This window comes from Sceloporus undulatus, chromosome 4 (assembly GCF_019175285.1).
Source record: "Sceloporus undulatus isolate JIND9_A2432 ecotype Alabama chromosome 4, SceUnd_v1.1, whole genome shotgun sequence".
NCBI lineage: Eukaryota > Metazoa > Chordata > Lepidosauria > Squamata > Phrynosomatidae > Sceloporus > Sceloporus undulatus.
The window spans coordinates 75,435,536-75,452,283 of record NC_056525.1 but is presented as its reverse complement, the minus strand read 5'-3'; the positions used below and the strand labels follow the sequence as shown (position 1 = coordinate 75,452,283).

The 16,748-nt window shown below is 38.7% G+C and overlaps 1 protein-coding gene across 5 annotated transcripts in view; it reads right to left on the bottom strand.

Annotated features, from left to right (window-relative positions):
• Window positions 1-16,748, bottom strand: part of MAST2 (microtubule associated serine/threonine kinase 2) — a 203,814-nt gene that overhangs the window by 177,329 nt on the left and 9,737 nt on the right. For 4 of the 5 annotated variants that reach the window (XM_042461735.1, XM_042461727.1, XM_042461728.1 and 1 more), the window contains exons 2-3: window positions 11,921-12,068; window positions 11,215-11,357 (exon numbers count right to left, since the gene is read on the bottom strand). In XM_042461735.1, coding sequence (XP_042317669.1) covers window positions 11,215-11,357; window positions 11,921-12,068 — 291 coding nt within the window. Of the gene's footprint in view, window positions 1-11,214; window positions 11,358-11,920; window positions 12,069-12,915; window positions 12,933-16,748 lie in introns of those variants that run through there. The other variant, XM_042461731.1, reaches the window with a different exon arrangement.

Genomic DNA, 16,748 nt, shown 5'->3' with positions numbered 1-16,748 from the left:
AACTGCAGACAAATTTGTTTATTGTGTATATGCAATGTTTCTAAACAAAATGTCAACCCAAGGCAGCTTGTATTGGGTCCCAATCCATTTTGAAGCCCTGCCCAATTCAAAATTTTGTTCTTGATCTTCAGCCTATTATTGTTAATAATAATAATAATAGAAATGATCTTCTCTTCCCATATGTATGTACCTGTTTTCCTGTAAGTAACAACAGACACTTTTGACATATCCACATTGCTCCCACCCTGTTTTCACAAACTGAAATTGGAATCTGAAAATAATTTCCCACCCAAATTTATACTACTGTAATTTAAATCTACTAAAACAACCAGTATATCTTGAGTTGCAACACTTGTTATTTCCATTCTTATTTACACATGATCCTAAACTGGGGAGTCAGTGTGACTGAAAACAGAGGAACATGCTTCTTGAGTAAAATGTGCATAGCACTGGCACTACTAAGCAACCAAAATAAATTACTGTGTGCTCTTTGGGATACATATTTATAAGTCACAAGACAAAGAAGTGTTATTGGAGTTTAATAGCAGAATTTCCAGTCTGGCAAATCAGCAAGCTTTCCAACATTTACACTATGTCAGAACTCTAACTTCAATAAAGAAAGAAAAGGTGTGGCAAATTTCCCTTTGTGAAGCTGGGTGGAACCAGTCAATCTCACCTCATGGAATGATGGGGGAGGAGGTCTATGTGGGAAAGGATATAATCTACAAGGTATTCTGTAAAGCAGTTGGTTAGGGCTAGTCATAGAGTTAAGGCTATTAAAAAGAAAGGGATCTGAATAGGTTTTAGGGGTCGAAAATGGGAAAAGAGTTCAGGAAGAAGTGTTGCCTTGTCTGTAGGTTTGCCATAAATCAGGACCTCTGAACCGGGACAAATGTAGGACAACATTTTCAAATGTAGGACACTTTTTTTTTTACAGCAGATCCAAGCCTCTCCCTCCCAGTTTCACTTTCCTCTCCCCGCTCCCGACCCCTTCGGGGGAGAGGAAATCCCCAGAAAGGAGAAGCCTGGGCAACGGAGGACAAGCCTAGACCGAGGATGCAGGCTCCTGAGGGACTTGTGTGCTCAGCCCAGGCCTGTCCTCCGAGGCCACTCTCCTCTTCCCAGACCTCCCCTTTCCCCCAAAGGAAGGCAGGAAAGGAGAGGAGAGACCTGGGCACTAGCCCGGTCCTGCTCTTCCCGGACCTCCCCTTTCCTGCAAAGGGCTCTTTTTGGAGCCCTTTGAAGAGAAGGGAAAGGAGCGAGGACTTGGCGGCTGTGGAGGACAGCCCCCGGCCTCTCCTCAGAGGCTTCATTTTCCTCAGGACAAAGGGAGAAGTCTGACCGAAGCAGGGAAGGTAAGTAGGGAACTAGGGAGGGAAGGAGGGAAGGGGAAGGCAAGGCGAGGGACTTTTGTCCCCAATCCGACATCCCATGCTTCTTCACTGAGACTCTACTGTACACAGAAAGTGCTCTTGGGGGGGGGGGGAACCTTTGAAAATGAGCACCCACCTCCTCTTCCTCCTCCTCCTGTTTCCCCCTCCTCCTTCTCCTCGCCATGCACTAAGAAAGGGCGCTTTTCCCTCCCCCTGGCTGGCCCAGAGTCTCACTCCTCCTCCTCCTCCTCCAAGGGTCTACCTCCTCCTTGAGGCTGGCCAATGGCAGAGTGGGGCTGGAAACAGCTCCGCTCCAGCTGCTGTGCCATTGGCCAGCCAGCCTCAAGGGGACGAGTGTTCCCTTTAGGCGCGATGGCTGCCGGCTGGGCCCAAATCCAGGATTTAGAGTGAACCGGACCGTGACCGTGCCAAACTGCAAAAACCATTACAAGCACGGGCACAGCAGGGTTATGGCATCCCTACTTGTCTGAAATGCAGGCATTGCTATGTACTTTCTCAGGAACCAAAAAAAAAGCCTTGTCATTTATTTCATTTGTTATATAATAGACCTGTACTGTTTTTATTTTCTACTTCTATGTCTGAATGTTTTGATTTAATAATTGACAAAGAAAACTATCGTAGTCGTGCTTTAACCCACCAAGACATCCACTTGTCCAGTATAGTGGTCACCTTGAGGCCAAGTGCCAGATCCAAGGATCTTAAAGGTAAAAGGACAAGGCAAATGTTGATGCCCAAAAGTTGGAACTATGGGACTAACATGGAGAAAAGCTCAATCACACCTTTCTAATCTTAAATGTTTTAGCTAGAATTCATTCCCATTGAACTTAGTACTGAGTAGAGATGGATAGCACTGAAATATAAACACGTATCATTTAAAAATACAGAGACCATATTGTCACCTTAGTTTTCCAAACTCTTATTTTGTTTCCTATTACTGGATTTTCAAATAAACAACAGCAAAAGAATACTAAACTTCTTAAAGACAACTAGAACTGCAGGGTTGTAGTATATATTTGTTTATTAAGTGTATATGCAACATTTCTAAACAAAATGCTAACCCAAGGCAGCACATCAACAGAATAAAGATTAAAACAGCAAAATAAAAAGAGCAAACTATAATCAGACCCATAAAATATTCATGCTATGAGGACACATCTTTCATCCTACTGAATGTACGTTCAGAATAGTTCTTTATAAACTATTTTCAAGACAGAAGAAAAAGAATCTTGCTTGCCCAGCACTCTCCAGTAGTTTCTCATTTTACACTCACAATAGGGCTGCTGTCAGAAAGAAAGCACAGCCTATGTGCCAAAATCAATTCAACAAGCTCTTGGACAGAGCAAAAAACAAAACAAAAAAGACACAACACATAGCATTTGAAGATAATGAGAACTGCAATCATTCCAGCTGACACCAGATGACTACCAATTATCATAAGGCAAGTTCCATGCATTTATATTTGGTTATGTAGCCATAAACTGACATGCTTCAAAATATATGGCAAGGATTCTAATTCTGCTCAATATGAAAAAAATTGCATCAGCTGCTGAGGAACCCTTCCTTCCCTAAATGAGAGAAGCATACTGAGAGAAAATCAGATTTCACAAAAAAGCTTTAATGTTTTTTGCAAAGCAGAACACGGCCAAACACTATTTTAAATGGCATGATGTACCAACTTAAAAATATTTCAGCATTTCTCATCACTTAATAATCAAGTCACAATAACCACTCTGTATTTTTATACCAGAGGATTCCCACTATAAATTACTATTCCTACCACAATCATTTCCGAAGTTAACATAGAATAATAAACTATTAGCTACTACCACACTCTGGGTAGTCTGTCACTGGGCACAATTACCTTCCATATAATTATCACCACACAAATAACTGTGTGTAAAATCCCATTTTCAAGCATATTTATTTTAAACATCCCTATAAAATAAAAGATTAATTTACATTTTGAACTAAATGTAATCATCCCCCCATACCCATTGCTCTTCACAAAAATCTGGTATATTTTTACAGCAAAACTGTTCAGATGTATTTCTGTGAGAGCTGCAACTGTGATTTAAAGTCACAGGGAACTTCTTCAGATGTTGCAAATGCTATCCCCATTTTTTAACGTAGCCAATTTTCTTCAAATTGCTAGAAACTGGAAGGGGGTTGTACTTTTCGCTGTTTAGGCATTGCAAGTTAGGACTCTATTACAAATGAAGGGATAATAAGGTTGAGTACTTTGCTAACACTGTAATTTTACTGTATAATAATTTTACTTCTTTGGCAGCTGTCTATGCTCTTTTCCCTGCTTCACCAAGGACAGGAAACGTTTATTTTTTATCTGTGGAATCGTCCTATCTGCTTCTTCCCCATGTCCTTGCCACTTACTTATGAAGTGGCCAACTGCTTTATTATTTGGCTCTGCTTCTACTGCTTATTTTACTCATTTAATAGGGTTTTTCTCATCTGCCTACCATCTTACCAAAATTACTGTAAAATCAGTAAAGCATAATTGACATTTTACAATAATTTGCAAAACAGACACCCAAATCAAGGGCCACCATATTTTCTACCAGGATTGAATGAGTATCATTCAATCCTTTGTAACCTCAAGATTAAACTGTCCATAATACAGTATACGACAGGCTGATCTCAGCACTCTGGAAATTTCAGCTGGTCTACAACACAACAGGTTGACCTTACTGGCATGGATCATAAAGTTCACAGTGACATTGTCCCTGTACTAAACTGGCTGCTTGTTTTACTGGCACAATTCAAGGTGCTGGTTTTGACCAATCACACCTTGGCTCTGCATAAACAAGACATCCTTTGTACCTTTTGAAATAGTTAACACTAAATGAAATTATCGTCTTTACCATTACCATTTGTGAATATAGTTCAAATGGCAAGTGCATAGAAAACAGCATTCTTTGTGGTTACTCCAGTACAGTATTTGAAAATACCATCAGAAGCAGAGTGTGCACAACTTCTGAAAAAGCTGTACAACTTGCTTGCTTTGGTCTTGCATTCAAAATGCTGTGATTACTACCCTTAAGGTTTCTTGTGTGGAAACTGAACTTAATGAAAAAACAAATTAAAGTATGCTGCCACTTTTAAATTATCAGGCATTTAAATATATTTATACTCCCCAGCAATGCCTCCCACAATGCTGTTGTTGTTGTTTGACTTACAGTGACCCTAAAGCAGAATATTCTCAAGTCTTTGGACTTCCGAATTAGCAAAACTTCCCCAGTAGATGGCACCAAAGGATAATGTTTATATCACTTGTGAATATACAATTGCCATGGTTTGTATCTTTAAGGCCTTTCAGTAATGCATACATACATACAGAAATATTCTTGCATTTCCTGCAAGAGAGTAACATGCCACACTCCAGAACAGTGGTCCCCAAACCGTGCTCTTTAAGAGATGTTGGACTTCAGCTTCCAGAAGCCTCAACCATGTTGGTCAGCAGTCTGGGATTCTGGCAGCTGAAGACCAAAATCCCTTAAAGAGCACAGTTTGGGGACTACTGCTGTAGAAGAAAACAGGTTTGGTGCACAAAATGGATCATACTGGTGTGTGTGTGTGTGTGTGTGTGTGTGTGTGTGTTAAATCCAGTTTTTCATTTAAACCAGAACTGTCATCATCACCATCATCATATCATCATCATCATCATCATCGTTGTCATTTCTTATCTGTCTCTCCCCATCGATCAAGGTGCCGAACAATAACAGTTTTTAAAGATTGTCAGAAGCAACCAAAATCTACTCTACTTGTGCTTTTTTATTTTGTTTCAGATTGCCAAAAAATTTTTTCTGTTGTAGAAAACATACTATACAAACTATTACTTGTGTCTTACATATTTATTGAACAGCCAAACTATCTAAAGTTTTAGTACTGAATGTATATATAAAAACATGAGTACTGTGTGTGTGTGTGTGTGTGTGTGTGTGTGTGTGTGTATTCATGTATAAGTCTAGAAATTTTAGTTTAAAAATTGACCCCAAAAACCAGAGTCAACCTATCCAGGGATCAATGTTAGTACTGTATTTTAACTCTTATTTTAAAAAAGGAACCATCCCCTGGTGAAAGGCAAGAGTATAATCTGCCCTGGAAGCACTAATCCCACTCCACTCTCTCATCCATCTAGCTTTTAGGATGAGCACAAACAGTTATGCCTGCTGGAATTTTGTTACGTTCTTTGGCACTGTTTTCCTTTGTTTCTTAAAATTCTTTGTTATGTGGCCCTAAATTTCACCTTTGATTTATCCACGAGTCATAGCAAAATCCATAATTTTAGCCCCAAAACCTGCCCTTGATTTATACATGAGCTCAACCTATAATTGAGTATATACAGTAGTTTTCGCTGGTCACAAATGGAATTTGTATCTTAAAAATAATACCATGCATGTATACATTATTTTAAAAATCTTTCAAGTACGGACACAGCATGTAATGTTAAGTTGAAAAATTATACTGATAATGTTAAATGTTAGAAATTGGGAAATTAATTTATTACCCCCAACACTAATAATTGAATTTGTTTAATTAGAGTTGACATTAATTAACCAACTCATTGTCAAGACCATTCTTTATGGAGAATAGCATGCAAGTTGTCACAGCTGACCTGTTACTGGCATCTTCAAAAGTGCTCTTTTTTGTCATTTTAAAGTGGTTTGCCAATGCCTGTACTCCCCCTTCCCCCCCCCCCCCCGGGATGAAAAACAAAACTTATAATAGAGTTGTTGCCTGGGAATTGTGGGAAGTTCACTATATATCAAAACATAAAGGAAATATAAAGCATTAGAAATTCTGCCCTAAAAGACGGGATCTCATCTTTCAACCAATTCAAATAAATCTGGCCACTGATCTGTTACCTTCCCGCTGAGGTGGTACCTATTTAACTACTTGTATTCACATGCTTTCAAACTGCTAGGCTGGCAGAAGCTGGGAGTAGCAACAGGAGCCCACCCCATCATGCAGCACTTGGGCCTGAAACTGCCAACCTTCTGATCTTACAATCGTCTTTACCACTAAACCACCGCATCTCAGATTGATCTGTAATCCTCATTTTTTTTCTACCTCCTACTCTCACAAATATTTACACTTGTCCATCAAATGATTTGATTACTGAATGTTGATAAGGAGTGATATTAAGGGTTTACAAAGAAATATGTACAATACAGTACTTATTTTATCTAGATCCACTGCAAATGCAGCTATTAATTTATGTATTTATTTTATATCCCACCTTTCTCCCAACACTGGATTCAAGGCAGCATACAACACTAAAAACAATTTTTAAAAACTCTTCATACAAAACTTAATGCATAATTAAACTCAACTTCAAATTTAAAAAACACACACAAGCTAAAAGCTACATTTAAAAGAACATTATAAAATACAAACACTGCACTTGTCCATTAAAGCTGTTTGTTGCAACTTATTAAAAAGTTATTTATTTGCCACCAGAAAGAAAACAGCCAGGGGGCCAAAAGGACTTTCTGGAGAATGGAATTCCACAATTTGGGTGCAATCACTAAAAAGCTATTTTTTATGTGTCTACGAAATGTACCCAGTTGAACTGAAAGAAAGCTTTCCCCTGCAGATCTTAAGAGCACAGGCATATAAGATGATATGGTTTTTCAAACAGTCTGGAACCAAGCCATGTAGGGCCTTAACAGTCATAGCCAACACTCTAAATTGTGCTCAGAAATCAATTGACAGTCAGTAGAATTATTTCAGCAATGGGATTATGTGCCACCTATCTATAACCCCAATCAGCAAGCTGGTTGTAGCATTTTGGAGCAGCTGAAGTTTAACAGCAGCCCTATGTATAGTGTGTTATATATTATTCCAAACAGGATGTGATCAAGGCATGCATCACTGCAGCCGGAGCTGACATCTCAAGGAATGGGCACAGCTGGTATGTGAGTTTTGGCTATACAAATGCAAGCCTCACCACAGGTGAAACAGGGCATTCAGGCTCAGATCTAAATTCAGAAGCATGGCCAAACCAATATTTCAGGAGGAGTGAAGCCCCATCCAACACAGGCTTAATCCCTATTTCTGAATCTGCTTTTCGACTTACCAAAATCACTTCTGTCATTTCTGGACTGAGCTTCAATTTGTTTGCCCTCATCCAATCCAATACTGACAACAGGCATTGGTTCAGTACAGAGAAAGCTTTCTTGTAATTAGATAAAAAGGAGAGAAAGAGTTGTATGTTATCAGCATATTGGTTACACCCAGCTTCTAAACTCCATGTAACCTCTTCCAGCAGTTTCACATAGAGGTTAAATAGAATGGTGCACAAAAACTGAGCCCTGAGGAACCCTGCAGGCCAATGGTCATGGAGTCAAGCAGAAACCTGCAGTACCACCTTCTGAGTTTGCCCTTCCAAGAAGGAGTGGAACCACTGCAGAACAGTGCCCCTAGTCTCATCCCAGAGAGGTGGCTCAGAAAATACCATGGTTGTCACAGAAAGCAAAAACAACAGGGCACACTCGGCCTGTTCAGTTCCCTGCACAGGTCATTCACCAAACTGACAAAAGCATTGACCATGGTATCCTTCTGGGTTGCCTTTCTAGGATGAGGCTTAAGGGCACTGTTTTAGAGTAGCTTCAGCCCTTCTTGGAGGGGCGAACTCAGAAGACTGTGATGGGGGATGCTTGTTCAACACCCTGGCCACTAGCTTGTGATGTCCCTCAGGGCTCAATTCTGTCCCCCATTCTGTTCAATATCTACATGAAACTACTGGGAGAGGTCATCCAGAGTACTGGGGTTCTGTGTCACCAGTATGCTGATGACATCCAACTCAATCTTTCCTTTCCATCTGAGCCTGGATGCCCAGGTTTTGGCTGTAGCCAGAAGTACATTTGCACAGTTGCACTAACTGCTCCCATTCCTTAAGAAGTCAGATCTGGCCACGGTGACCCATGCCTGATTACATCCTCTTTGGACTACTGTAATGAGCTTTATGTGGAGCTGCCCTTAGAAACTGTTCAGAAACTTCAGCGGGTTCAAAATGCTGTGGACATGCTGTTGACTGAGACTGGCTACAGGAATCATGTGACTACCTTGCTGAAATAGTTGCACTGGCTACTGGTCCATTTCTAGCCAGAATTCAAGGTGCTGGTTTTAACCTTTAAAGCCCTAACCAGCTTGGGTCCAGACTATCTGAAATCTCCTTATACAAGCCAGCCAGAATGCTAAGATCAGGAGGGGAGGGCTTTCTCTCAGTCCCACCACCTTTGCTGGTGCGGTTGCCAAGGACTCAGGAGAGAGCCTTCTCCATGAGTGCTCCCAGACTCTGAGACTCCCTGCCATGGGAGGTCAAGTTGGCCCCCTCCCTGCTCTCTTTTAACCAGGCACTGAAGACATTTTTATTTAGTCATGTATTTGGTGGATGAATTTTACTTCTGTTGTCCTGTGTTCTGTAAATGCTTTATTTATTTTAACAATGCATTTTTAATTTGTGTTTTAATATTAATAATATTTAATTATTTTTAACTTTTGTAATTAATATTTTTGCTTCTTATTGTAACCCACCTTGAATTCCATTATGGGGAAAAGGCGGGATATAATTCCTTGAAATAAGTAAGCAAATAAAATATAATACAGTTCAGAGTTTAACATCATTTATGAAAATCTGAAATATAGCCAATTACTTCCAAGAAATTCCACTGTACACAGGAACTACTCCACATGAAAGATTTTCCACTGTATACTAAAGAATGCTCACACACACATAAAACGGTTTCCACATTGTATCCCGTTCTCTGGATTTCCTAAGTTCTCTGTGGGCAGTGCACCAAAAGTTCAAGAATCTACGCACTAACTGATTAATAGTGTGACATGATTAAAATCACATCTTTAAAGTTGAACCAATTCCATCCTACTCTCTCCAAATTATATCTTGCTATACTTCATAGTCAATTTAACTATTTAACTAACCTGCCTTTAAAGACAAACTTAAGACCATTAAAACTACGGACATTCAGTGAGGCTCGTACTATCCAACAGAATAAATCCTGAATGTAAAATAAGTAAGTGTAAGCAAGTTCTGGAATATATTAGATACCATGAAGAATACTAAGGGTACTGTAAAATAAAGCCATTTCATATTGCACTCCTGACTCTTTGGGAGTCTGCGTCTAAAAGTGTGTAAAAGAATTAGTCAGCCTGTTGCTTGCACCACACACAAGGATTTATGGACCTCACAATGGTGGATTCCCATTACTGGTACGCCTCAGAAAACAAAGTAAATTGATTTCTAAGTATTACCTTTCCAACAAAAAAATGGTTCCAGAAGCAGAAATAACATAGAAAGAATAGGGAGAGGTTCCAACAACACAAAAGAGCAATTCAATGTGTTTTACCAAACTGTTTATTCAAAACTAACACCATGGATATGAACACCCAAATTAGGTAAGTCTTGCACAAGTGGTCAAAAACATTTTGAACCACATGAAGGCTGCTTGCAAAAGGAATATCAAAGAATATCAAGTACCAGCCTCCACCTGTTTATGATTTACATTTTGGTGGCTGAATTTATAGATTCAGGCTTTTTAAAAAAAACATGCAGGCATATCTGCTTGCCCCTTTTCTTACTATTGTTTCTGTCACATATTCTCACTAAGGGATTCTGGATGCAGCTGCTGTTTACTTTGCCTGTTGTAGGTGCGCGCGCACACATACACACATGCACACACACAGAGCTACAGTAGGATTGACTGCAGCAGAATCCCATTCTATCCCAATCCAACTTTATTGCATTACTTACTGCAGACATGCTATGTTTCTCCAGCCCTCTTTCATCATCACCTAATGTGGATACTTAAAAATTTCCAACCAGATGGAGAACGAGGAGTAAAGGGGTAGGAGTCTGTAAAAAGACTACGAAAAAGGAGGTTCTTTGTCAGAGGATTTGTTAAATGAAGTATGCCTGTACTGTTCCATCTCTCCACATTACAAACTGGGGAGCAGAGAAACTCATTTCTCATTAATACCTAGGGATCACAGAACTATCATCCATGCATGGAAGTGAGGCCTCCATAATGCAGATGAAGGCCTTCCCAATGCTTCCAACTCTGACAAGTAACAGAAATAGAGAGATATGTCTAGTAAGGTTTTATTCACAGCACAAAGGGCAAAGGACGGTGACTGCTTTGCATCAAATTAAGCTCTAGGCTTCCCAGGGCCTAGTGCAGACTTAAACTAGACTAATTTTTTAAGCAATAGGCATACTGGAAAATTAAGCTGAATATTATTAAATATAATTCATGTCTATTAGCAACAACACTCATCTATACAAGTAAAGAGCCAGAACAGACCGGCTCTAAAAGCCAACTTCCCGTTGACTTGGGAGCATTGTGTTTATATGTCACATGCCCCCAAAATGTTTTGAAGCTGGTTGGCTGCCGACACGGAAGCTCTGACAGTATCGCAGCACAGGTGAAAAGCTGGCTTTTAGCTGCTCCTTTGTTTTAGTGGCTTGAAGGTAAATTGGGGTTGCAGCATGCTGTTGCCACAGCCCCAATACACCTTCAGAAGGCCAGGCGATTTGTTCCGCCCCTAAGACTTGCTCCTCTATGCTCAATTCAACATATAATTTAAAGGATTTTTTGTGCCCCATGATTCTTCAATCTAATTCCAATGAAATAAAATGAGCATTAACTAGAAGTAAAGGTAATGTATACCAGGAAATAAAAACACTGAAGAAGAAATACAGTGATGAAAGGAATCTAAAAGCAAGTCACCATGTCTTTTTTTAAGCTACTTTTAAAAAACCTGTAAAATACAAAAAAAGACATACCAAACCTGCAGTTAGTGATGGAGCAGACTGTCCCAATGACTGGTTCCTCATGCGAACCAAATTTGATGATTCTCCAGATGGTTGCCATGCTGACTGTCCTACACCACTGTGCATGCTAGTGGATAAAGGAAGCAACTGCTTTCCTTTAAGGAGGAAAAAAAAATCAAAATTCATTTTACTGGCCAGATTTTTAATTTGTAATATAATAGCACAACTCTATAGTAATATGAGTAAGAAACAAAGCCATGTGGTCCATGACCAAAATCTAAAAACATGGTTAAGTAATACTTTCATTGGAGCACTAAAATATCATAACATTAGTAAATAGACTATAAATCTTCATCAGTATGCAGGATGCGGGAAGGCAGACACATCCCAGTCAGCCTGGCAAGATGTTGAGACCCTTGATTTGTGGTTTCAACATCTATCCAGCTTGATTTTTGGACTTTTCTGTGCTTCCTCCCTCAGCCTGAACCTGATGAACAGTTTTGTAGGTCTCAAGAGCACACTAATGAAATTAAAAGTATAATATTCTCTTATAAAATGTATGCATCTACCCTGGATAATAACAGTTTTTAAAGAAATGTTACAATCAGTTTTAAAGAACAAATCCTCACCCATTCCAGGGGAAACCAGACTTGACGCTCAGTTACTGCGTTCCTACTATGTGTAATCAGTTAGTATGATTTGAAGAGGGAAAAATTACCTGACAAACAGCTCGCCAAACTACCCCTCCGAAGTTTGCAGTCATCTTGACTCAGTTGACGATGGAGCTTACTTTTCCCAGTTGATGAACAGATATCAGGATTACTGAGCTTTCGGCAGCGCAAAGAAATGGGTTCTACTACAACATCCTGAAACAACAATAAAAAACCAGTGAACGTAAGTCAGATTAAAACAGAAATGGCAATTTATTTACACACTACTTTGTGTATAAATCCTCATACTTACTCTACTTTTAAATATGTTTGCTCAAAACAAACACTATTGAATATAGTGTAACTTAGCTCATGATAAGTATGACTGCATGCCTTGGATTCTCAGTTATTACTAGCATGCAAATTACTGTCAAATGATGTTATCGTAAGTATTTTGTGATGTACCCAATGCTCACCCATCTGTAAGTTATAGTCTAATAAGAACTAGGAAGTTTCCCTGTTCAGAAAATCTGTGCTGACATTAAATTTCTCATTTAATCAAAAATAGGTTTCTATCTTTGTAACAGGACACATTCCACTCATACTATTCAGTTACCGTATACTAGAGGACAAGCTGTAAGTACAACTCACTCAAAATAAACCCACACATATTTCAAGTTATTTTCATGCTAATTTCACATCTGCAAATTTATCGCAAGTAAAATGCAATCACATACACTGTAAGCATACTACAAATGTATTTTGAACATAAGCAAATTAAAGCAGTACACAAAAACTGTTAGTCATTCCTTCAATACAAAAGCCCTACAATTTACAAAATAACATATATATGTATTTCAGTTAATTATAAAAAAAATGGGTTAAAGAACGTTTTAAAATTAGAATTGATTTCATTTCAGCCCAAGAGATAGAACACATTTGCAGTGTTTCTTAGTGTACATTATACAAAACACTGGGCTGATTTCAGGATGAATGCAACCAAATGCATGCCAAAAATACACCAAACAACAGACAGCAGCCTATACAACAACAATGCAGATACCTAGAAGTGTAGATAAGTGCCATGGTATCTTTTAATTTCATTGTACATGAACAGGTTCACTGGTACCACCAGCAGTCTGCCATGACCATTTTTCTAGGGAAATCAATTTTACACAGTAAATTTAGCTGTTATAGTATTTCAAAACACAAACCAGGTACGTGAAAGCCCAACCCAGACACACAAAGCACTTCACCCACCAATCTAACACTTCATTTTGCAAGATCAGTTGAGAAAAGGAAATGTACTATTCATTTCAAATATTTTTAGTGAGAATGGGACAAGAAGTAGAAATGCCTACATTCTTTCCAAATGACATCTATATCTATTATGGTCAGAATGTATACCTGTTTAGTTCAGGAAGCACTAAAAGCACCTAACAGGTACCAACCATAATGGGGGGAATGAAAGACACCATCTATTTTTAATCACTATAGGACACATATTCACTGATAAAACCCACATTGATATAAAAACCATATTGATATAAAAACTCCATACGGTGAATGACAAAATACTGGCAACCATCTGACTTTTAGCTTGCCTCTTCAGAGTTGATTTTGACAACATACTTGGACTTCATTACTGATTTTCTGCAGTGCTCTTGCAAGAATGCACTGAGGCAAAGATTTCAACTGAGATATAAACTGGCAGTTTTACCTACAATATTTTGCAGCCTTTTTTATTCATTAAACATTAACCAGGCATTTAATAAACACTATTGCTTTGATTTCATCTTTTTCAGGTTGGTTTTTTTTTAGCTTTATTTTCCTCATATATTCATTATAATATTTCAATAGTGTTATTTATATTATTATAATTGTAAGTTTTCCAGGAGATATAACTGTGGTGTATATAGATGTTGTTAATGAAAAAACTGGGGTGTTCTTTAGGAACTACAAATTAGACCCTCCTTTCGGTTACACTTCTAAGAGAAATTAGAGGTGTGGGTACCTGAATCAAGGTCATTCCCTAGTGAAACTGCAACTCTGAAATGCAAGAAAACATTGTTTTTCTCAATGAGACTTTTAAATATAAATTTGGAAATCCTTCTCAGTAAATATCCTGATTTGATCTTAAGAGAAGCTTTGAACGTTATGATCAAATATTTATACCCTTGACAGCACAATCCTACAAATTAATTCAAACATCTTACTTCCTAGCATAGGTCTAGGACTGCAGCTTTAGTGTCAAAACAGACCAGCAGTAAGAACTGGCTTGGGGGCAGCATGGGCCTGTGGCGTTTAGGTGACGCACACCCTGTCGATGCACCCAATCCGGTGTCACACCACTCACCCAAACAGACAGTGGGCAGCATTGTGGCACTTTGGCAGCACGCCGTTCAGACGCTACACGCTGCAGGAACGCAGAAAAGCCAAAACCATGGTGGAAAGGGTGGCTTTTTCCACCCCAAAAAAGGAGCAGCATCAGGGCTGGATGAGGTTGCCATGGCCCCAATCCGTTGCTCAGAGGGAAAGTGTCAAGCCACACCTTTAGGGCCATCTGTAACGGCCAGTAGTTGCATAAAATACACAACCATACAAATTAATTCAAACAACTTACTTCCTAGTATATGTGTTTAACTGCAGCTTTAGTTGCAAAAAGTATACAATCCTACACATTAATTCAAACTGGACTTACTTCCTAGTGTATGATTTGGACTGCGGTTATAGTTGCATAAAAAACTGATGTAAAACACATAAATGAATCAGTATGAATCAATAATAGCAATTTATATTATATCTGCCTACAAGAATATGGTATATACAGTGGACTCTTATTATAGGAGCCCTGGTGGCGCAGTGGTTAAATCCCTGTACTGCAGCCATTTACTCGAAACCACAAGGTTGCGAGTTCTAGACCAGCAAAAGGGCCCAAGCTCGACTCAGGCTTGCATCCTTCCGAGGTCGCTAAAATGAGTACCCAGACTGTTGGGGGCAAATTAGCTTACTTGCTAATTAGCTTACTTGCTGCTCACGCTATGATCTTTGGAATAACGGTATATAAATAAAACAAATTATTATTATTATATTATACGCTGGGGTTTGGCTCCAAGATCCCGTTTATAACAAAATCTGTGTATGCTCAAGTCCCATTAATTATAATGAAATAGCAAAATGGTGTCCGTTATAAAAAATGGAAAATTAAGGTTTGATATTTGAAATTTATACTTTTTTGGAATATTTTCAAACCATGGATGCTTGACTCTGTGTATAAAAATCCGTGTATAAGAAGGGCCGACTGTACAGATGTTCTCCATATTTTCAGAAAACCCCCATCATTTTATATACCAAAAAACTCTAAAAAAAATTAAGTATAATATGCATATTAACTTACAGCACTGAAACAAATGAAAGATGCATATTTTGCAAAATCTTAATTTATGTGACTACAATATACCTTGAATGATGTGTTATTTCTTAATATGAAGCATTAGTATTGTTCTTTCCAGATTCTTTCATTTTATTTTAAGAAATATTGGCTCTTTTTCTCCCCTTTTTTTACAGCTGCACGTTCCGGTATGTAGAACTCATTTTCTATTATAACCATAGTTTAAGAGAAGGAGAAGCTAGTGTCAGGAGTTGAAAATGTACCTTCCCTGCCATAAAACGTTGGGAAGGTTATATGATAACCAATCACATAGAAACAGCTATTGCAGAGACATAGTGATTTCGGCCACAGGTAGAGAACTAACTGGTGAGGAGGCAGGCATGACTCAAGTCTGTTGAAGGTTGTTCCTTGTGAGAGGAATATGGCTAGAAAGGCAAAGAAGGAGTGATGTGGGAACGAGAGGGATAAATGTGTTTTTTAATTGTACGGAATGAAAATTGATCCTGCCTTGAATCTGAAATTGTGTGCAGTTTAATTGGGCAATACTAATGCTTGCTGTTTAGTTCTGACAATTTATGTCTCCAGACTAGATCTACAGTTACTATATAAAGGTTTCCTGAGTTTTAATTACTGAAGCACAACTTTCTGAACTTGGTACCTGCTAGATTTGATGGGCAGAAATTAGATGGAACAATAAAAAGTAGTCCACTACTCCAATTATGTGAACAGACTTGATGCCTGCAAAATCCTGATTCCATTTGAGACAAAACATTGGTATATTTGCCCAATTCTAGTGTGAGGTTAAAACCTACTGTACTCAACTATAAGCTGCTTATAAAGCTCCTAAAATAAGTGCCCACCCTTCTTTGTAGCCAGTGATCTTTAAACAGCTATTGAGGCAAAGGCAAGGACACACACACAGAGGGAGAGAGAGAATGCTTGAGAGTACTCTCGACCTATCCACAGGTCGTATCAAAATCCACAATGTTGGCCCCACAACCTGCCCTCGACTTATACATAAGATCGATTTATAGACGAGTATATACAGTATACAGCCTGACTCAGTGTTAAACAAGCTATTGGGAGAGAGGTATTTTGATATAAATACAGATAATTTAGGTTTCAGTAACATTTTCCTACAAAAAGATTTATTCAAGTGATATTATTATTTAGCATACTCTCCAACATTTCACAGATAAAAACAGCATACATGGCCACGCAACATGAGAGTGTGGTAGATGGGGAAAATATGAATGAGGAAATATATAAAACCTAAGACAGGCTGCAGCAGATTGCTTTTGCCTAAATATACTGGAAAGAGCCATATTCCATTTTCTCCTCACCCGCAGTCGAGTCAATTGAGTGCAAACCACTTTTGCACGCTGAAATCAGTTTGAAGCAGCAGATGTAATCCAAGGACAAAAGGGAGAAATGGGAGAATGAGGAAGAGAGAGAAATTGGGACATTTTAAAAGCAGGTGAGAATGTGGGACAGCAGAAGGTAAA